This window comes from Hyperolius riggenbachi, chromosome 2, assembly GCF_040937935.1.
Source record: "Hyperolius riggenbachi isolate aHypRig1 chromosome 2, aHypRig1.pri, whole genome shotgun sequence".
Classification (NCBI taxonomy): domain Eukaryota; kingdom Metazoa; phylum Chordata; class Amphibia; order Anura; family Hyperoliidae; genus Hyperolius; species Hyperolius riggenbachi.
The window spans coordinates 214,302,885-214,325,349 of NC_090647.1; the positions used below are offsets into that span (position 1 = coordinate 214,302,885).

Here is a 22,465-nt window from a genome sequence, read left to right on the forward strand (position 1 = left end):
TCTGAACAGAGTGGGACAAGCTTAGAACTTTGGTCTAATGTAATTGTTATATATGTCCCTATTAAACTATTCTTTCTCATTTCCCATTCCACAAACACAACAAGAAGTTTGAGATTATCAACTCAAAAAGGAGGGAATCCCAACATTGACAGTAGCGCTGGAGCTACTTTCCTTGATTAAATATTGGTGCCAAAACACTGTCCCGTGAAAACAGTCTAACGCTTCAAAATGGTCGTACTGCCAAGCGATATGAGTTTCATAATGTGGACAACACAGTAATAAATGTTAGACATAGACCTACCTACACTATAAGTATCTACCCCACTCTCCCAGAGTTTTGCCTGAACACACACTTTAATGGATTATACTATAATATAATGTAATACTGTATAGTGTATTGTACATTTAGAAGTGAAGAAAGGGTGTCCGCACAATATCCCTTGCATCAAGTTCCTTTATTATGGACGTATCCACACCAAATCACACATCATGCAGCTACATGATGTGTGATTTGGTGTGGATACGTCCATAATAAAGGAACTTGATGCAAGGGATATTGTGCGGACACCCTTTCTTCACTTCTACTTTGTTGGATTGGCCTGGCCTGGTTCCGGCACTGTCCCAGGGAAGTGTGAGCAGTTTTCTGGTGACTTTTATCGCATTGTACATTTAGATTGTAATCTCAGAAACTCTCTTCTATTATTTCTTGCAGTTAGTGGTGTATATTTTGTTAAACATTATATGAATTACTTACTGTCAATAAGGTATGCATTTTGCTACTTCTGTATTATACCATATATAAACATGTGCATAAAAGCAATTTATATTCCAGCCCCACCCCCAAACATTATTAACTTTATTTCATTTATTTTACAAATAATTATGTACTGTGTATTATATGACCTATGTATAACATGGGACCTGCAGTAATATGATTTTTTTCAAATTTCAGTGTTTGTTTGTTCTTTGAAATGTTCTATGACCTTATTTTCCTGCAAGATGTTCCATGGTAATCTGCTGCACTCTTACATATATGCTATGCAATGTCTCAAATTATTAAAAAGACAACTCAAAAGATATAGATTTAGGCCACTAGGCCAGCACAGTGGCATATTGCTTAGTATTCTCACCCATGGCATTAATGGGTTCAATACTGGCTTGAACACTATCTTAGAAGAGTTTGTATGTTCTCCACATGTTTGCGTGGGTTTTCTTTGAGAACTCCAAATTCCACCCACATCCCAAGACATACTGATAAGTCAATTGGTTCCTCCCATATTGGACTTTAACTATAATAGGGATTACACTGTGGGCTCCTTTGATGGAAAGTTAGTAACATGTCTATAAGTTCTGCTGGAGGATTCCAGCATTATATAAATACAAAATAAATATAATACAGATTTTCTAATTTAGAAAAATAGATTATTTTGAGACTTGGTCTTTCCTAAATTGGATAAGCAAAATAAAGTCAAATATACTGTTTTAGTCTCTTCAATTATTAATAGATTCTTGCAGGCTTTGAATGTCAGGCATTTTTTTCTAATCCAAACTATTTAACTAAATATCTGGTGGCCTTGAGAAACTTCAGAGGTTTTTTTTTAAGTGATCACTCTATGTCTACCTTAAACTGTAGCTATAAGTCATTACATACAGAGTAAACTAACACAAGGAGCAGGAGGCATGGACATGGGCAACAGACTACACATAACTAATAAGAGTATGTGCTCAGGCCCTTTTCCAATTCCCTTTTCCAATTATTTTTTCACCTGTGTTTTCTTTCAGGAGATATTTTTTAATCTTGGCTAAAAATTTACTTTTCAGCAACTAGCAATTGAAAAAGACCTAAATAGGTAAAAAAAAGTAATATTAAACTTAATGTGAGCCATATTTTTCTTGGTGCCCGCTGTAAAAGTATGTTGGCAGCCACTAGATAACATACTGGTTAAGGGTGCCTTTGATGTAGGATTGGAACCTTTGACCCGGGTTCGAAACTTGGCTCAAGCCAGTATGTGAAGCAGTAAGTGAAGCAACCAGTGATCCTGGTTGCAGTGCCCTAAGTGGCTCCAACACAGAAGCACTTTGAGGCTAACAAGAGAAAAGCACAATATACATGTTACATGACTTTATTAATAAATTTTCAAATATCCATTGAGTAAACTCAGGAGAAAGATTAATAGGAAATGGACCTCAGTTTACATGCTATTAAGGCTGGATCCACACTGTGTGCATTGTATAAGGCACACATTATAATGTGTGTGAACTGTAATGGACACTGCACATGATACTGAACACGTTAAGGCAAAGCCTGCATGCGGCAAGTCAGAATATCATTATCCATTACAACACAGATATGTGAACATGCCCATAGAATTGTACGGGCAGTGAGTTGACTTGCAGTATTAGTCTACATTGCAACTGATGATGCAATGTGAATGTACCCTTAAAGGTTGCTCCCTATGTGATCTTTAACCACCTTACGACTGCCTAACGCCAATTGGTAGCCACAAGGTGGCTCCCCTAGGGCCACCTAACGTCGAAAGGTGTCAAGTCCTGAAGGAGTGTTTACGTGTTTACATGGAATCCTGTGCACAGTTGCGCGCGCATACACACTTGAGTGACGGAGTTCCGCTCTGTGAACAGTCTGCCAGCAGCCACTAGCAGACTGAAAAGAAAAGAAACAGCCATTTATTTTCATTGTACAGTGCTGCAATCTACTGCAGCACTGTACTGGGGACAGCCCTGTCACTTAGCTGTCCCCTGGAGAGGAAAGAAAAAGGATCGCTCTCATATTCTGATGCCTATGAGAGATGATCTCGCTGATTGGATTCGGGGGAGCTGAACAAAAAATAGTCAATTTTATTTAAAAAAGCCTGTGGTCCTTAAAGAGGAACTGTCGCAAAATTCTTAAAATTCAAACATACAAATAAGAGGTACATTGCTTCCAGAGTAAAATGAGCCATAAATGACTTTTCTCCTATTTTACTGTCACTTACAGTAGGTAGTAGAAATCTGACATTACCGACAGGTTTTGGGTTAGTCCATCTCTTCATGGGGGATTCTCAGCATGGTCTTTATTCTTTATAAAGACATTCCCTGAAAAATAATTATACAATGATGCTGGCCAGCCTCCCTGCTCACCGTACACTTTTTTGGCAGTTGGATGGAGCAACTGCCATTCCCTAAGTGCTTTTAAATATAAAGAAAACTCTAAGAACCCCCTATGAGAAGATGGGCTAGTCCAAAATCTGTTGGTAATGTCAGATGTCTACTACTTATTGTAAGTGACAGCAACATAGGAGATAAGTAATTTTTGGCTCATTTAACTCCAGAAAAAAGATAGTTCTTATTAATATATGTTAACATGTATTTTACATTTTAAGATTTTTGCGACACAAAGGTCCTTTAAGTGGTTAATGAAAATAAATTAAATATTAGTAGAGAAATACTTCAAAAATGCCTCAGTAACTACAGACAATTTCCATACTGTATAAGATTTACCATATTCTTCCCGCTACAATGATTATCAAAAGTTATCATTACTTTAATATACTTGAGCTAAAATATATGACACATTATATATAAGTAAAATATACAAAATACCATAGCATTAGAATAAGAGAAGAAAGTACTTTTAAATATGATGGCTTCAGACCACCTATGTCAGTAAAATATCCATGCCATTAGAAGACCATTTATCATCACCAGCAGAGAAAATGAAATATGTTATGGTCCCTTCTAAGGTTGCGTGTGGCACAGTGTAAATTTGTTATAAGGTACTGATGTTTGTCTTCATTTTCGACCATAAAATCTAGCTGAAATGGCCATCAAAAATGAATTTTACTGAAAACATTTGTTTTGGACATCTGTCCAGCAACCACATGTATGCTCTATGTTTGCCACTTTCTCCATACAAACATCTTTTCAGTCAGTATGACTTTAGGTGGCCAGCAGTCTCATAAAGTCCTCACTGTATTGTAAAAGTAAGCGACAGTACTTATCTGTTTTACAGCAAATCAAAAAAAGCTTTCATAAGTCACACATACAGAATATTTGCCATTTTTTCTCTTTTTTTCATTTTTTAAAAGTTCATTAATAAATATGAGCCCCTTTTTTTTTAGGAAGCACTCGCTTGCCACACATTAGCACTTAGGGCTAGACAGGTTAAAATTATTCTTTTCACATCATCACAAAATCATAACAATTCACACCTGAAATTTAATAAAATTCATGCTGCAGTCTTGCCAAGACAGAAAAATAACAAACTGTTCTGCATTTTAAGGGCAGACTTACACCAACATATAACACATATGAACAGAGTCACATGGCCTTGATCATTACATGTTTGATTAAGCATGCTAAAGACTTATTAGGTATTTGTAGCATTTTACTGCAGCTTATATATGGGTGTTTGTTCTTAGAGCACTGTCTCCAATCAGCTGCAGGAAAGTTTTTATTTTTTTTCCTTCTTTCATTTTACGTGTTAGTTAAAAAAAAAAAAAAGCAAATAAGCATTAGCTTATTTGAGGGCCAATAAACATTTTATATTAATAGTGCTTACTTATATATTTTGTATGATCAAGTATCTTGGTTAATTTACTTTGCTTTGGTTAAGAAAGAAATACACAAAGGAGACCACATGCTGATTAAATGCAAAAATAACTTACAAAAAGGCCAGAGTCACCAATAACTTGGATGATGGGATACTAGTGTTTTAAAACTACTTTTCTTCATTAGAGAAGCCCAACAAATATGCATTTTTTAAATCAGTTTGTTTTGTGTATTCTGAGTGCAAAAAATCTAGAAGAATTTTGACATAACTTGGTATCACAGGTTCCCGATATGCATACACAGAGCAAAGCTCTATGTTTGGGATGGATACCACTTTTATGTTGATGGAATTGGTTGATTAACAGTTTTATTCATATTATAAAAAATATTGCATCTCTTACAGCTGATTATTGCTTTATTTTAATTCACCCAACATTTTAAATGTTTAACTTATGGACTATTTTATGTTCCTGATTGATTATCGTCAAAGGCTACACCTATGAGTACTTACAAGCATCAACAATGATAAAACTGCCCTCACAAAAGACCATGTCTTTGCTCAGTGTAGATTAACAGCTATTAGCTATTAGTCTACAATGGTAAAATATGAGCTAACATTTTCTGATAATTAGTACAAGTTCTGAATCAAAGTTCAAGCTTAACATCCCTCAGCACACCACAAGTCATGTAAAAATGACTTTGACCAATTATTCATCCATTCTACTCTGGGTGTGGCATCTAATCACTCTTGGGAATGTTCATTAAGCACCAGTGTTAAAAAGAAAATAGTCAGCTGGTTACAACTAGTGATGGTCAATAAGATGCAAATAATTTCACCTTGCATTCGAATTTCATGTAAATTATATGAAGCTTGAAATTGAACCAATCAGAATAACTTCCTGTCACTTTTTATTGGTCCAAGTTCAAGCCGCATAACATTTATATGAAATTTGAATGCAAGGAGACATGATTTGCTTCTCATTGATCATCCCTAGTTTCAGCCAGTCATCATTGAGTTTTGAAAGTAATTTGGTGTTTGTTTGCAAAGGTATGTGTAAAAACATTACATGATACAGAAAGGAATCCAAAGTTTAGAGCCGAGGTTATGTAAATATAATTATAATAGTATAATGTCCTGTGAAATCATTTTTCTAAGGTATATTTCTGTTATGTTGATATACAGGTATGCAATGTATAGATGTCCATACATATATTTACAGATGTTACAGTGCATATAATATGCAAGACTGGAGTGTGCAATGAGAATGATGTATAACATATAATATGTAAGTGGGGAAATAAAAAATGAATTATCATTTATTTTAAAAAAATGTGTTTTGAAGATCCAATATTGTCTACCATATCTTAAACAACATGAAAATAAAAATGGAAAGCGAAAGTTGTTTATTGCGAATCTCAAAACAAGGTGTGGTATTTCTATTTGTAAATATCTTTAAGAAGCAGAATTATTAGGTTGCAAAGGTGATTTCTTATTTTGAGGAATGGAACACACATTTTGAGACATGTAATGTACATTCATCTGAGAGCTTGAACTAAAAAAATAGCAGATGAGGCTCTAATACAGCAACTAGTAGGAAAGGCTATTATGTACCATTACATTTTTCCATTCTGGGAGAATCTTTAGATTAGGCATGACCAAAGTCTGGCCCGGGGGCCATATGTGGCCCACCAAGCCTTTTTTTGTGGCCTCCAAAGCTCTCCACAATGTTAATTCCATGCAGGCTGTAGCTATGGTGCCGCATGCAGGGGCCACCTTGTGTTTCTGCTCTGCCTCCCCCTTTGTTAGCCTGTATGTTATCAGCCCCCACTGTAGCACTAGCAGGCACTGATTAGCAGCCGCCACTATGCAAACAGCAGTAACAGCCATTGATCCGCATACTACCCCTCACATTGGTGCCCCCCCCACCTGCGGCCCAGGATGCATCTCTAGTCTAGACAACCAGCCAGCCTGCACACATGACTAAACTGTTCGGACTGTCAAGTCACTTTTTGGAACTGTCTATCTATCTATCTATCTATCTATCTATCCATCTCTTTGTCTACTTAAACTATGTTTTGTGCCAAAACCAATGCCAGGCAGGACACAGTCAAGCTTGGTGAAATAAATGATTCTGATTAGCAGCTGCCACTGTGCTAACTGCACACAGGTTATTTCCTGTGGAAATGTTTTTTTTTTGTTTTTTTTTACAAAATGTCACAGGCATAGAGTACCTATTGGCAATCAGCAAAAATTGTATTTAGTACTGCTAGTTTGATCCCCTAACACTCTCAAGAAAGGCGATATGGCCCTTGGCCTAAAAAGTTTAGACTCCTCTGCTCTAGGTTAAGAAAAAATTTAGAAGCATCCACATTTAATTTATATTGTTTAAGTGACATCAGATTGACATTTGTGGACATGGAAAATTGCAGTTCCAGTCCTAGTTGTTGTATATGCTATGCATGCCATAAACCCCGGGTATGTTGTATAAATGAGACCACTGTAAAGTTTAAGACATAGTTTTGTTGGCAAACATAATAATGTTTTGAATTAGACTTATTCTTGTATACACAGTCCAGGCATAAAATAGTAAAAAGATAAGCTCATAACACAAATGATTTAAATATATATAAAACAGAGAAACCGAGAGCCCAATATAGTGTAGTATGTATTGGATCAGGGAGAATTAGTGTGGAGTAAGTATTATACTTACAAACATGGGTTACCGTTTAGGCAACCACTATATAGGCAGGTGGGGAGATTAGACCTGTCCCCACTCAGGATTAAGATGTCGCTCTCTGAAGAAGGAAAGGAGGGTTTGTCACCCTTCCAACCACCAAGGGTGGATATCTTGACAAGTAGATGTACAGAGGCGCCAAAAGGATAAAATATGCTAAAATGTTTAAAATATTCGGGTGGTGGCGGTGGACCGGCCACTCAGAAATAGACTCGATGCTGTCGCTTAAGATAAAGACAATTTATTCACATACTCCATGAACAGAACCGCAACGCGTTTCACGGGTTTATTCCCGCTTCCTCAGGCAATAAACAGACAGGAGTACACAGTACAGTCTCAAGGTCACGAATAGCGCCTCTGAATAGCGTCACAGAGGCGCTATTCGTGACCTTGAGACTGTACTGTGTACTCCTGTCTGTTTATTGCCTGAGGAAGCGGGAATATACCCGTGAAATGCGTTGCGGTTCTGTTCATGGAGTATGTGAATAAATTGTCTTTATCTTAAGCGACAGCATCGAGTCTATTTCTGAGTGGCTGGTCCACCGCCGCCACCCGAATATTTTAAACATTTTAGCATATTTTATCCTTTTGGCGCCTCTGTACATCTACTTGTCTAAATATATATGGTGGTATATTATGGATTTTTTAAGCTTCAGATTCAATGTGGAAGAAATCACTGCTTTCTTTGTTCCTATGGAGAAAATCCCCTCTATTTCCTGGCCTAGTTACGTTATGCGCATTACCAAGGCATTATTTCTACTAAGGTATTACTGCTACTATACTTTAAATTAAAAAGATTTTCTCATAAGTTTATTTCTCCATTGCTGGAAGTAATGGGCACAGACTGCCACAAAAATGGGCCTTCATTTAGGTGAGCATCCTTTTCCCTTGGGATATTAGAAGTTATCCAGCAAAACCGTACAGGACTCATTAAAAAGAAATATGATGAACTACCGGCAGTTTCCTAGTTGAAAAGCTGATGCCTTGATTTCATTGGTTTTTGAGTCATCTAAGTGCAATAGGCATGCAGACAATACACCTCAAGTGCATGCATCTTCTTGGATGCTAAATTTAGAAAGTATACGAGGCGGGGGATCTGCATAATTGTAGGAAAGTAGCATTTCCAAAAAGGAATCTGCAATGGTAGTAAACATATAATCAAATAACAGGATGTGGAACCATAGAACTGAACCCATAAAAAAAGTTTACTATCACTAAGGATTAATTTGGGCAATCTTGCTTTTTGTTACCAGCAGATCTACCCCCACCAATTCTCAATCTTATGTAATATTGTGTCCCTCTCAATTTCCTAGTCTATTATGGTCCTTTCCATTTTCTAGTACATAAACTATATGTGCAAAATTACAGCTAAGGACTTCCTGCCATTGGTCACTTTCGAGCTTGCTTTCCGCACCAGTACAAATGGTGGGTATGCAGTCACATGACTGGTGCATAGCAACAGAAAAGTACCCTGCTCTTCCATGAAAGGGCCAGTAAGAACACATGTTTATGGCAGGTAAGTATGCATTTATAATGTCAATTTTGCTCTTCCAGCTAAAGCACAGTGTTCTTGAACAGAATATGCATTTTAAACAAAGCACATTTAATTCATCATTACATATGCATACAGGCAATTGAAATGCATAGATTATTTTCTAAATAATGGAATTTACAATAGAAATCTGATACCATTGAATTTCTGATATGTGTGGTATGTTTGTTAATGGGCACCCAAAAGTAATTAACAAAGAGCAAAGATGACTGTAAAATCATTTGAGAAAAAAAACTCAAAACACAATTACTTCAGCTGTTTCATGTCATGCATAAAAAGATATTTGCAATCGTCTTTATGAACAACTGCACTGACCTCTCTAGAATTGTTACAAATGTTATATGTGTGTTCAGCAGTAATGACCTTACACTACGACATGGCGTGAGGGAAAAACTATCAGCGTCTGTCTATCATCTTAAAGGGAACCCCAAGTGAGAGTGATATGGAAGCTGCCATATTTATTTCCTTTTAAACAACACTAGTTGCCTGGCAGTCCTCCTGATCCTGGGTCTCTTATACTTTTAGCTATAGACCCAAAACAAGCATGCAGATCAGGTACGCTGACTCAGCTGACAGGTTTTACTGGATTAGCTATATGCTTGATTCCAGATTAAACATGGCAGCCTCTATATCACTCTCACGACATAACATACAGAGAAAAGACTGCAGTCTTGGTGCCAAGGCACTGTGAAAAGTAAGAGGATGCGCCTAAAAACACACACTCACCAAGACGCGCACACCAATACAAACACATACACTTAATGCAATATTCATAGTGATTGCAAAAAATGAGTAGATTACCTGTTGGAAAGGCATCCTCAGTGCTCCCATGTTCACATATGGTGCGACCCTACATGTTTCTAAATGACTCGCTGTACCAAGAATCACGCCTACAAAAAAAACAAAACATATTATTAAAAAAAGCACTGTAGTGACATGTAGAATGTAGATTTTTTTTTTTTTAGGATTTTCTGTGTTTCAGCATCAGAAACACTTCCTATATCTATATATTGCTGTATATTGGTATGTAGCTTCACCTTTACAGTGATGCTTAGCCTAGGCTGTTTAGCTATGCAGAGTTCTTCTCCTAGAGCATTCTGGGAGAGCAGACATTATTTTCACTGGTTTCAGAATTCTCAGGAAAAAAAAAACATGCCATAGAGCTGCACCTGACAGGACTAATGATGTTGCCACTTGTGATACATTTCAGAATGTAAATCAGGGTGAGAAAAGAATTTACAATGAGCAAACACTAACTAATTAACTTATAAATGAATATTGTAAAAAAAAATAAAAAAATATTTGATCAATTATATTATTTTCCCTACAGTTCCTTTTTAATGTTAGTCTCAGTGTTATTTTTCTTGGTTGTGGCTTTAAGTGACAGTTGTTATGGTTGATATCTTTAAGAACATAAAGAAGCATTAAATAGGACTAAACTCTAAGATAAATAAGTTGTTGCAATCCACAAAAAAAACTTGCTTGAAAGATCCCTAAATTCAATTTGCCGTATTTTATCCCATTCAAAATTAGGCTGGGTGCCCACTCGCGATCGTGCTAAAAGCGCTCTAATGGGCTACAGCCCTTAACCGTCCTGGAGTTCTCCTTTAAGTGAATACATACCCAGCAGCCCTTTAAGAAGCATTATTTGATAATATTTTAACTATATTAGATGATTGGATCCATGGTATATATTATAATGTACATTTTCAATCTAATAAACTAAATTTATTTGGTTGAGGAACTCACTAGAGGATAGCAGGATCATCCACCAGGCAACCTAAGCAGGTACTTTGGGTCTAGTGAGTGTCAAGGGGCCCAACTGCCACATTCTTTGACCTCTCTTCAGTCTTCACTTCAGCTTACCAAAAGGACACAAGGGGGCCCAAATCTACTACCTTGCCTAGAGCCCCATTACATCTTAATCTATCTCTGCTCCAGAGTAATTCAAAGCCAAATTAAGACCAAGCAGGGCCATAGGCAAAGAGGCTTATCTGGGCCCCCTAACCACAGATGTTATATGTGCACCCCTCCACACACACACACACATGGACACACACCAATATACACCACACACACACACACACACACACACACGGACACACACCAATATACACCACACCACACACACACACACGGACACACACACACGGACACACACCAATATACACCACACACACACACACACACACACACACACACACACACACACACACACACACACACACACACACACGCACACACACCAATATACACCACACACACACACACAAACACCCGCACACACACATTTCTCCATTCCTGCTGCAATTAGTGTGCCTTTGAGGTTTCTTTTACACTGCAAATTGCAATGCAGTTCAAATTTTGATGTGTTTCCAATGCAATTTTCACTGGATGCTAGGAACACAAGGAGAAAAAATGCAGCAAGCGGGACTTTTTAAAATTGCTTAGAAATAGCATCAAAATCAGATCGGAATCACGTGTAGTGTAAAAGAGACCTCCATGTTTTTGATCTGGAGTGGGCTTAGAGTTAGCGTTCGGTGAAGGGAAAGTTAGATTTAGGCAGGGGCGGATGTTAAAGTTAGGCGTCCAAAGGTAATAGAGGTTAGTGTTAGGCATCAAAGTATTGGATGTTACTGTTAAAGGGAACCTGAACTGAGTAGAAATATTTAAAATAAACACATGATGTAGCTGCAAATGAATATTACATACTTACCCTGCCCTCAGTTCCTCTCAGAAGCTCACCATTTTCTTCTAACAAAGATCCCTTCCAGTTCTGACAAGATTTTGTCAGAACTGAAAAATACCAGTTGTTGTCAGTTACAACTGAATGTGCAAGCTAATGTCCATGTTTCCCTATGGCTCAAGTGGGCGATATAACAGTTTAACAGTGTGCTGACCAAGAAGCTGTTATGGGGTAATGGCCATTTTCAAAATGGACTACAGAGAATTCCACCGATAAAAGTGGACAAACAGTACACATGAGAGGAGAAAGAGATTGATGAGCAGACTACATGGGAGGTAATTAAGACCTGTGTATGTTAATTTAGATTTTTTATTTTCAGTTCAGTTTCTCTTTAAGCAGAGGACAGGAGAGGTTAGTATTTGGCCTGGTTCACATTAGCAGTTAAAATGGTCCGTTTAGCAGACTGTATGGAACGGATGCTACAGATGCGAACAAATCCTGTTAACCAATGTATCCGTTCACATTTCTCTGTTCGAAATGATCTGTTTGGTATGTTCCACTGGCCGCAAGTTTGGGGAGGGATCAATGGATCAACAGATGTGTCGCATTCACAGCTTCCTAACGAAACAGAGGGTCACGGATCAAAACCTGATACCCAATAAAAACTGATATGTTTTACTGATCAGTTTTTACACTGATCAGTTATTGAACTGTCTGGTGTGAACCAGGCCTTAGGCATCTGAAACGCGAAGGTTAATGTGAGAAAAGGGTGAAAACAGGGCAGCACAAGATGTCATTGTGCACCGGGACTGCTGTAAGCTTTAATTTAATGAACGTGGCACACGTCACTACTGATGCACACATGCAGATGTAAGGTAAGTATGGTAGGTTACCTGCATGGATGGTTGGGACTGTGGATGACCAAGGATGATGATGGCTCTAAAGTATCATGATCCCTCGCTTCTTCCGATGCTGCCTCAGAAGAAATATGGTGGCCCAAAACTGACATAGGGCTGTTGTTGCCCACAGCACAGCTCCAGGCATCCATGCCAGTAACCCCACCATACATACTTTGCATCTGACCTGCATGTGTGCACAAGTATTTATTTCAATAAAGTACAAAGGTTACAGCAGTGGCAGGATCTGAGAACACAGCAGGCATAGAACATTCTTACTGAAGTCATCTCCACGGCATCTAGATAGTCCACTGCTCCGCTTAAATTTCTACGCTCGCATTTGCATGCTTCAGTGACAAACCTCAAGATTAATGCGGCAAACCAGCATCACCAGGGACTACCAAAGATGTGTATGTGCTATGCCCGGCATGAAGTGGCACCCATCCTGATCGTCCTGCAGATTGATCCCCACAGTTACTGGCTCCAGAGTCTATGCAGCACACTGATATCCCGGCAGAGACTGTGGAGCCGGTGACTGCAGGGATCACTCTGCAGGATGATCAAGACGGGTGTAACTTCATGCCGGGCACAGCACGCACGCATCTTCGGTAGTCCCTGGTGATGCTGGGTTGTCACGCAGATCTTGAGGAGGTCTACCAGTGAAGCATGGGAATGGGTATGTAGAAATTAAAGAGTTTAAAGCCCACCAATGCCACTTAATATGGACCCCCTGTTCTCACCAGGCCTCAGGTAAGTCCCTTTGTTGCCTAGCCATTAATCCTGCCCTGGAGTAATTCACTGTAAGTGACAAGATGTTGTGTTCACTGGAAAAATTCAACCATAGACACACATTTTTTTCAGTTCAGTGCATTTGCTTAAATGTAACACAAAGTGTATCTGCCCGCCTCTGGGAATAATAATTATAATGGAGAGTCCAAATTGGGTAGGAGGTCCATCAATCCTGCCTTCAAACGTCCAAACACAGTAAACCAATCCCAGTTAGGACTTGACCCTCAGCGGATATATATATATACAAATGATATTTGCGGTGGTACAAAGCATAAGACACAGCATAATGCACATAATGCACTTGCATAATGCTGTGTCTTATGCTTTGTACCACCGCAAGAATCAAGCAATAAAAATCATTTGGATATATATCCACTGAGGGTCAAGTTCTAACTGGGATTGGTTTACTGTTTGGTCATTTGTTTAAATGTTTCAAGTTAACACAGTTTTATTTTGGCTCACATTATTGGCATTTAACGTAATCCTCTTTAATAGAATTTAGACATATAACTAACAAGAAAAATAGCCAAAAAATCTATCAATAGGACATGTATAACACTGCCAATAACATGCTAGCGATAAATCACTGCTACAAATTGCTTATTTCCAGCAGTTTGATGTTCATAGAAAGACCTGTCATTGACTGTCATTCTTTGGCTAAAATGATCTGTAAAAAAAAATTAGTGGGAACTAGCAAATGATCTAGCAGCAATGTGTTGCTGACAGTTTATAATTCGTGTTAGTACAGCACTGGTGAGCAAGAGTGGCATACAAAAAGTGGATGCACATCGGTCCTGGTGGGCAGTCAGTGGGGTGGTGGGTGCAGGGCAGTAGTAGCCTGGCGGCCATTTGGCGTGAACAGTGCTTCTAGGTGTCGACCTTCACTTTCTTTTATATTGCTCTAATTTGTTCTTATCAGCAATTTTGAATAAACTGAAGGAGAGTTCTACCAAGGCAGCTCTACATACAGCAAGCACTGAGGCTTAACCCCTTCAGTACAACCAATTAAAACTATTTTTTATAACGGTTATCATGCTGTGACTAATATTTTAGAGCAGAGAGGAAGTTATGAGTTTAGTTTAACTTTAAGCAGAGTAGAGCGTAATGCATTGCACCTAATGTAGCATCATGCTCTACTCATCGTGCGCAAGACTTTCCACGTTATTCTGCCTAATGCAGTTAATGCAAACATCTCAGTCTTTCTACAGGTCCTGCTCTAATAAAAGATAAAAAATGTCACCAAGGCCCCTTTTACCCTTAATCAGCTGCTCTAAGTATAACTGATAGAGATGGGCTCAAATTCGTAATTAAAATGAGCCTTAATTGCCACAGCTGTGTGGCTGGATGATAAGGGGTTATTTACCCCCAATTCTGCCATCCTGCCTGCGCTCCAAATAGCTTGCATGCATCCTATTCGACGCGTTGCAAGCCTCCCTACGCGCACTTCCTCCTTCAAGCTAGAATGGCACTGCTATGGCACTGCTATGGGAAAACGTACTAACGCATACTAACGTATACAAACGCATTAAGTGTAATAGGGCCCTTAAAGAGAACCAGAGAGGATAACAGCAAAGCTTTTATACATACCTGGGGCTTCCTCCAGCCCCATACGCACGGATCGCTCCCACGCCGCCGTCCTCCACTGCCTGGATCCGCCAGTACCGGGTCCCGTCATTACCGCCAGTCGGCCAGTCGGCCAGTCGGCAGGCGGACGCGGCCAATTTTCCGCATCACAGGGGCTCCCTCCATACACTTACGCTTGCAGTTGCCTACTGCACTGCCGCATGCGTAAGGGTATGGAGGAAGCCCCTGTGATGTGGACAATTGGCCACGTCCGCCGGAAGTGACGGGACCCGGTAGCGGTGATAGAGGAAGTGGAGGATGGCGGTGTGGGAGCGATCCAGGCTTATGGGGCTGGAAGAAGCCCCAGGTATGTATAAAAGCTTGTTCTATTTTCATGCTCCATTCCTCTCTGGTTCCCTTTAATCTATCCAAATTGGCTCAGCCACAGGATGCAAAGAATAATTCTCTTGCTTTCGTTTTGAGTTTTTTTTTCATCGTAATTCCTGGTTCTACTCTTCTCCTTTTAAATATCAGCTAATAGAAATAATCATTGAAGCTGAGTTTTTTTTTAACCATCTTGTGTAGAAGAAAATTACATAAGGCTACATCTGAGTATATAGTCAGAAACAGTTAGACATTTGTTGTGTGTAGAAAATATATTTTAAGATGTTACTCACCATACCCACCTTTGTGCATTTGGTTCTCTTGTTTTCTACATTTTGCTCTTCGGTTCTGAAACCAGACCTGCAAAACACATCACAAGGTGTCATTCTATCATAAATACATTAGATACTAATATAACTCATCTGTTGCAAGCTGCTACTAAATTATTTATGTTCTGCATACCATTGAAGCACCAGTGCTCAGCATTAGTGTTGAGCAGAAAAGATGCAATGCATGCAAATCTTAAATTTGCATAGGAATTTGAAAGCTTTATTAGCAAATCAAAGCCATTAGCTACTGATCAGTTAGTTAGGAGCCACATTAATTAACTAGATTATATTCCAGCTAATTTATCAGCAACTAGTGGCTCTCATTAAATAATCTATAAACATTGCTATGATACACAAGGAAATAAGGCAGCTCATAGACTGCATTGTCTAATGCTCCCACTATTGCACTGTACAACACTGCATTAAAATACACAGTTTATTTATATACTGCTGACATATTCTGCGGCACTTTAAATTGGAGCTGTCAGCCATACTATCTCAGAAAAAAAACACATGTATAAGTAGATAAATACTTGCTCTACTTACATAACATATGCATTGCACTGTCCACATTTTGATTTGAGTGATTTCTCTATAGTAAAAAAAAAAGAAAATCCTTCTTTGGATTCTCAGTTTTAACTGTGTCTATCTTGAAGCCAACCCTGATATCTTTTCCTCCCTTACTTTCCTCTGCCTGATTGTGCATTGTCCGCCCTCCTCCCAGTTTTCAGGCACTCCCACCCAGCTCTGCAATAGAAAGTGCATGGTCTCAGCATGAGAGATATTGACCAATCAGAGAGGAACAGAGCTGTGGCAGGGGAAAACAGGGGGGAGAGAGGCTTCAGACAATCAGGCTGCATTAGTTAAGTATGGGAGGAAAGTAAAGAAGCAAAAAAGAAAACCCAGCATGCCCTGCAACTTCCTTTGTGCGGCAATGTACCAAATAAGAGTCAGGTAAACTGGAGAATGATCACTTGTCAACAAGAAAAGTAATAGTGATTTTTAACTTTTAGATTGCCTGGTTAGCATCCTTAGTACTTGTTTAGCAGATCAAAATAAATAATTTATTTTTGATTTTATGCCCCACAGTTACACTCATGTAAGTCATGTCATTAACATCACAATCTAATTGTTACCATAGTCAGCCATTCTGTCCTGTTCCTATAATAGTCTAAGTCCAGTTTTTGGGCGGGACCAATTAACATATCAATATGTTTTTTGTGGGAAGAAAGCAGACTACCTGGAGAAAACCCATGCAAGCATGAGGAGAACATACAAACTCCATGAAGATAGTTTTGTGACCCAGATTTGAACCATGGACTCTAGAGCTGCAATGCAAAAGTACTATCCACTACACCACCATGCTACAAAAGAGATGTTTTCACACCTTGAGGTTAATTCACAAAACAGTGCTGAAATTAAAGTGCACAGTCAGAAGATGGCAATGTTACCAGTACTTACGCCAGTTGTGTAGTGTGTGTTGCACAAATAGCACAACCTCCATTGCTAGTTTAATGCATCATATGTTAGCAACACACACATTACTCAGGTAACTTTTTGTGTAACCAGCTCTACATAACTGCCTTAAAGAGAACAAAACACAATCTTTTCTTGCAGTTTCTCCTGGTTTCTAGCAGCTATAGAAGCTGCCATGTTACCCCTCACCTTCTAGCTGCCCTTATTTATCTAGGGGCAGGTGTGAAGATAGCATGTGTGACTTCTCTAAACTCTTTGAAGCACAGTGCCTTATTCCCTCCCGCCCCATCAATGAAAGCTTTGGTTTGCTCTCAATAAAATAATTACATTAGTCCTTATCTGCCTCAAATTTCTGTGGTGGGAAAGGCCCTGCCATCCACAGAAGTAGGGTAATAAAAAGCCTTTGCTAAACATTTAATTGTAAAAAGAGGAGGTAAAATGGAGGTTGTTTTATTAACCCCCTTGGCGTTCTGATTCTTTCCGGATTTTAGGGTCTAAAAGCGGTGCAATTTTTTTGCACCCTTTCAGACCCTAAAACCTGGAAAAAAATCATGCTGCCAGGGAGATCTGCACAGCCCCAGTAATCACTCACCTCCCTGGGCTCCAGCGCTGCAGTTAAGTCTCCATTCTCCGGGTGGTGCTGCAACTCTAAAGTGAGATTGCCGGCTGTCATCATGATGACAGCCGTCGATCTCACCAGCAGGATGCAGAGAACCGGAGGAGAGGAAGAAGAATGCAAGCCGACGTTGGGATCCCTCGGGAGGTATGTAGAAACACTCGCGCTGCGCACATTGCTCTGCATTCCGCCTCCGGCGGCTACCCCGAGCAGAGGTCGGGATCACCGCTCTTAGCTGCGGTTTTCCGCCCCGACCCTAGTTTAGGATAACCACCAAGGAGGTTAATGAGTTACATTTTAGCATGCATTTTTATTGGGCTATGGAGATGCCCTGGGTGCTAAAAATGGTGCTCCGTTCCCTTTATGCACTAACACAATTACTGTGCAGTTACCTGCACATGGCAATTTTAACATACTTTTGAAAAACAACCCCTCTATCCATAAAATACCTTATTAGTCACAAGCAAAAAACAAGTACTTTCGAAAGTTGTACGAATGTACTCAAATCTGCAGTTACTTTCTTTCGACAACTTTCATCAGTTTTTTCTTTTTCTAGGTGATGAAAATATGTAATGCAGATAAGATAAGAAAGCATCTTCTATGAGGAAACTTAGTAATAATATTGAACCAGGACCCATAACTCACCAATCACACATTGCTTTGAAATGAGGAGTGCAACCAAATTAGATGAAAAATGTAGAAGTCTCAGTTCAACACAGTATGTGTAAACCATTACTTTAACAGAGGCTTAGAGAATGAAAATATCATGTTGCGATTACCATGTGATGAATACAACAATAATGATCTCATGATGTCATAAATCAACCAAATGTCAGTTTAGGTAATATAAACAAAACCTTTGTCCAGACAAATTATTGCCAAGTATGCACACAATGAAAGCGAGTTACTGTAGTTATTATAGCTATATTTTTTGTTATGAAGAGCACACAGCCAAAATCACCCACAATTGTTTGCTCGCTGCCCACAAACTTCTTCTGCACTGACTTTTATGGCATTGACATTACAAGTCAGCGCTGGTTAGAATGTTTGTGGGACACACATCACAACAGTCTCAATCAGAGCCAGATTTCTGTCTAGAAGATAGTGCATTTGCAAAACTGTACTAAATATTATGCTGTTTAATTTTATACTTATTATTATTATTCAAGATTTCATACAAAATCCTTCTGCTTCCCCAAGCAAAATGTCAAGTTTCCATAATATTAGAGAAAATATTGTATCAATTATTTGTTAAAACTAGCTGATTAAGTGTTAGGTCGCACCTGTGAATTATTTATACCCTGTTTGGTATTTAGTAAAAAAAAAAAAAAAAAAAAAAATTAAGGGCAGTTTATGTTTTGGATCTCTTAGGCTACCCATGCATATAAAATTATAGTCACCTGATTTGGTTTCTTATAGCTAGATAAAGCAATGAAATCTTGTTCTCACTAAGAACTACAGCTCTAACAACTTGTAGCAGCTGGCACAGGACGAGCAGCGGTAAAAATGGTGCTGTCATGAGGGCAATAGTAAAAGCCACGTTTAGCGGCAATGAATTAATAATTTTGCCGCTGATAAAATAGCGTGCGCCCAATACCCACTATTTATTGTGTGCAATAATTATTGTTTATTGCAACTAACTGTGGCTTTTCCTATTGCCGCCTGTGGAGGCAAACTAAAGAAGGTTAGGCACGGAGGTGGTTACGTTTAGGCACCAGGAGTGGTGGTTAAGGTTAGGCACTAGGGGTGGTTGGTTAAGATTAGGAACTGGGGGGTGTTTAAGGTTAGGCGGCACAAGGGGAGGTCTTGGGGTTAGGCATAGGTAGAGGAAGGGTTCTGTGTGAGAGTAGGTTTAGGTAGGTCATAGTAAAATATCGGTAAAGATTACCAATATTTTACTATAGGAATTAAGTTGCAGAATATCATTTATTTAACCAATTGTCTACTAGCAGCAGTCTCTAGAGCTATTTTTAGCAAGCGCATTTTTTATAGGTATAACTAACAAATACCTACTTTTAAGGTGAACAATGGGTCAAGGGTTTAGGTTTGTGTCTGTGGGAGGCTGAGTTTTGCTTAACCACTTGCCGACCGTGTCATGCCTATGGGCGTGGCTGTGGCGGCAACCACAGGACTGCCTAACGCTGATCAGCGTAAAGGCCTGGGGCAGGGGGTTGCAGGAGATTGCGCACGCCGATGCGCGTGCATCCCCGTTTGGATGACGGAGCTCCGCTCCGCCTTCAGTCTCCCAGTGGCCAGCGCCACTCAGAGACTGTTAGATGGCAAAACCAGAATCTTTTAACATGGTATAGTGCTGCAATCTATGGCAGTGCTGTACAGGGGACAGCCATGTCACACAGCTGTCCCCCTGGGTGGCACAAAAGTGTTCCGCTGACAGCCGATTACGCTGTTTGGCTGGCTGTGGGAGGGAGGGGGATTGCAAAATAAATTTAAAAAAATGGTCAAAAATATTACAAAATAAAACAAACAAATATTTATATAAAAAAAAAAAATCTGGGGAGTGATCAGACCCCACCAACAGAGAGCTCTGTTGGTGGGGAGAAAAGGGGGGTATCACTTGTGTGCTGAGTTATGCGGTCCTGAAGCGAGGCCCTAAAGCTGCATTTTTGTGAAAAATGGCCTGGTCTTTAGGGGGTTTAAGCCCGTGGTTCTTAAGAGGTTAATATCTGTCCAGCCTACTAAATCTATGTGCATGCCATAACAGATTCCTAGTTAAAAAAAGAGTTTTGGAAGAAATACCTTCATCCAGCTTTTGTTTACTGCTGACATTGCTGTGCTTTTAAGCCTATTAAGCACATTAGAAGCACCCTGGAAAATCTCTCATTAAGGCCTCGTTCAGATCATTTAGCGTAGATGGCTGTGCGATCGGAACGCAATGTGTACGATCGCATGCCATCTACGCTACTATGGGCTGCACTGCAGATCCCATTCACTACAGAGAATGGATCTGTGCTGCGACTCCCGAAAAGTGCATGCAGCAGTGCCATAGCGCATTGCACTGCTGCACAGTGCATATGATGGGTACGGTAGAAGGGCTGTTTATGTCCTTCTACCGTTCTTGCATGTCGCACACTATGCACGCTGCCAAAATACGCACAGCAGCGCATATAGTCTGAACGAGGCCTAAAGTGTAGGTGAGTACCACCTATCATTGTTGTGCCCAGTAAGGGACATCCTTGAAGTCATGGCAATATTCACATTAAGCATCATTATGTATAAGTTACGCACCAGATGTCCTAATTACTGTTGGTCCTTTACCCATATATACAGTGGGTTGCAAAAGTATTCAGCCCCCTTCAAGTTTTCCACATTTTGTCACATTGCTGCCACAAACATGCATCAATTTTATTGGAATTCCACGTGAACGACCAATACAAAGTGGTGTACATGTGAGAAGTGGATCGAAAATCATACATCATTCCAAACATTTTTTACAAATAAATAACTGCAAAGTGGGGTGTGCGTAATTACTCGGCCCCCTGAGTCAATACATTGTAGAACCACCTTTTGCTGCAATTACAGCTGCCAGTCTTTTAGGGTATGTCTCTACCAGCTTTGCACATCTAGAGACTGAAATCCTTGCCCATTCTTCTTTGCAAAACAGCTCCAGCTCAGTCAGATTAGATGGACAGCGTTTGTGAACAGCAGTTTTCAGATCTTGCCACAGATTCTCAATTGGATTTAGATCTGGACTTTGACTGGGCCATTCTACCACATAGATATGTTTTGTTTTAAACCATTCCATTGTTGCCCTGGCTTTATGTTTAGGGTCATTGTCCTGCTGGAAGGTGAACCTCCGCCCCAGTCTCAAGTCTTTTGCAGTCTCCAAGAGGTTTTCTTCCACGTTTGCCCTGTATTTGGCTCCATCCATCTTCCCATCAACTCTGACCAGCTTCCATGTCCCTGCTGAAAAGCATGATGCTGCCACCATCATATTTGACAGTGAGGATGGTGTGTTCAGAGTGATGTGAAGTGTTAGTTTTCTGCAACACATAGCGTTTTGCATTTTGGCCAAAAAGTTCCATTTTGGTCTCATCTGACCAGAGCACCTTCTTCCCTTTTTCCACATGGTTGCTGTGTCCCCCACATGGCTTGTGGCAAACTGCAAACGGGACTTCTTATGCTTTCTGTTAACAATGCCTTTCTTCTTGCCACTCTTCCATAAAGGCCAACTTTGTACAGTGCATGACTAATAGTTGTCCTATGGACAGAGTCTCCCACCTGAGCTGTAGATCTATGCAGCTCGTCCAGAGTCCCCATGGGCCTCTTGACTGCATTTCTGATCAGCGCTCTCCTTGTTCGGCCTGTGAGTTTAGGTGGATGGCCTTGTCTTGGTAGGTTTACAGTTGTGCCATACTCCTTACATTTCTGAATGATCACTTGAACAGTGCTCCTTGGGATGTTCAAGGCTTTGGAAATCTTTTTGTAGCCTAAGCCTGCTTTAAATTTCTCAATAACTTGATCCCTGACCTGTCTTGGACCTGTCTTGTGTGTTCTTTGGACTTCACGGTGTTGTTGCTCCCAATATTCTCTTAGACAACCTCTGAGGCCCTCACAGAGCAGCTGTATTTGTACTGACATTAGATTACATACAGGTGCACTCTATTTAGCCATCAGCACTCATCAGGGAATGTCTATAGGCAACTGACTGCACTCAGATCAAAGGGGGCCGAATAATTATGCACACACCACTTTGCAGTTATTTATTTGTAAAAAATGTTTGGAATCATGTATGATTTTCGTTCCACTTCTCATGTGTACAATACTTTGTGTTGGTCTTTTATGTGGAATTTCAATAAAATTGATTTATGTTTGTGGCATTAATATGACAAAATGTGGAAAACTTCAAGGGGGCCGAATACTTTTGCAACCC

General features: G+C 39.7%; 1 protein-coding gene across 2 annotated transcripts in view; it reads right to left on the minus strand.

The window, feature by feature from the left end:
* LOC137544216 (short stature homeobox protein) overlaps nucleotides 1-22,465 on the minus strand; it is an 86,167-nt gene that overhangs the window by 19,335 nt on the left and 44,367 nt on the right. Inside the window, exons 3-4 of one of the 2 annotated variants that reach the window (XM_068265270.1) lie at nucleotides 15,456-15,513; nucleotides 9,637-9,725 (exon numbers count right to left, since the gene is read on the minus strand). In XM_068265270.1, coding sequence (XP_068121371.1) covers nucleotides 9,637-9,725; nucleotides 15,456-15,513 — 147 coding nt within the window. Of the gene's footprint in view, nucleotides 1-9,636; nucleotides 9,726-15,446; nucleotides 15,514-22,465 lie in introns of both variants that reach the window. The other variant, XM_068265269.1, reaches the window with a different exon arrangement.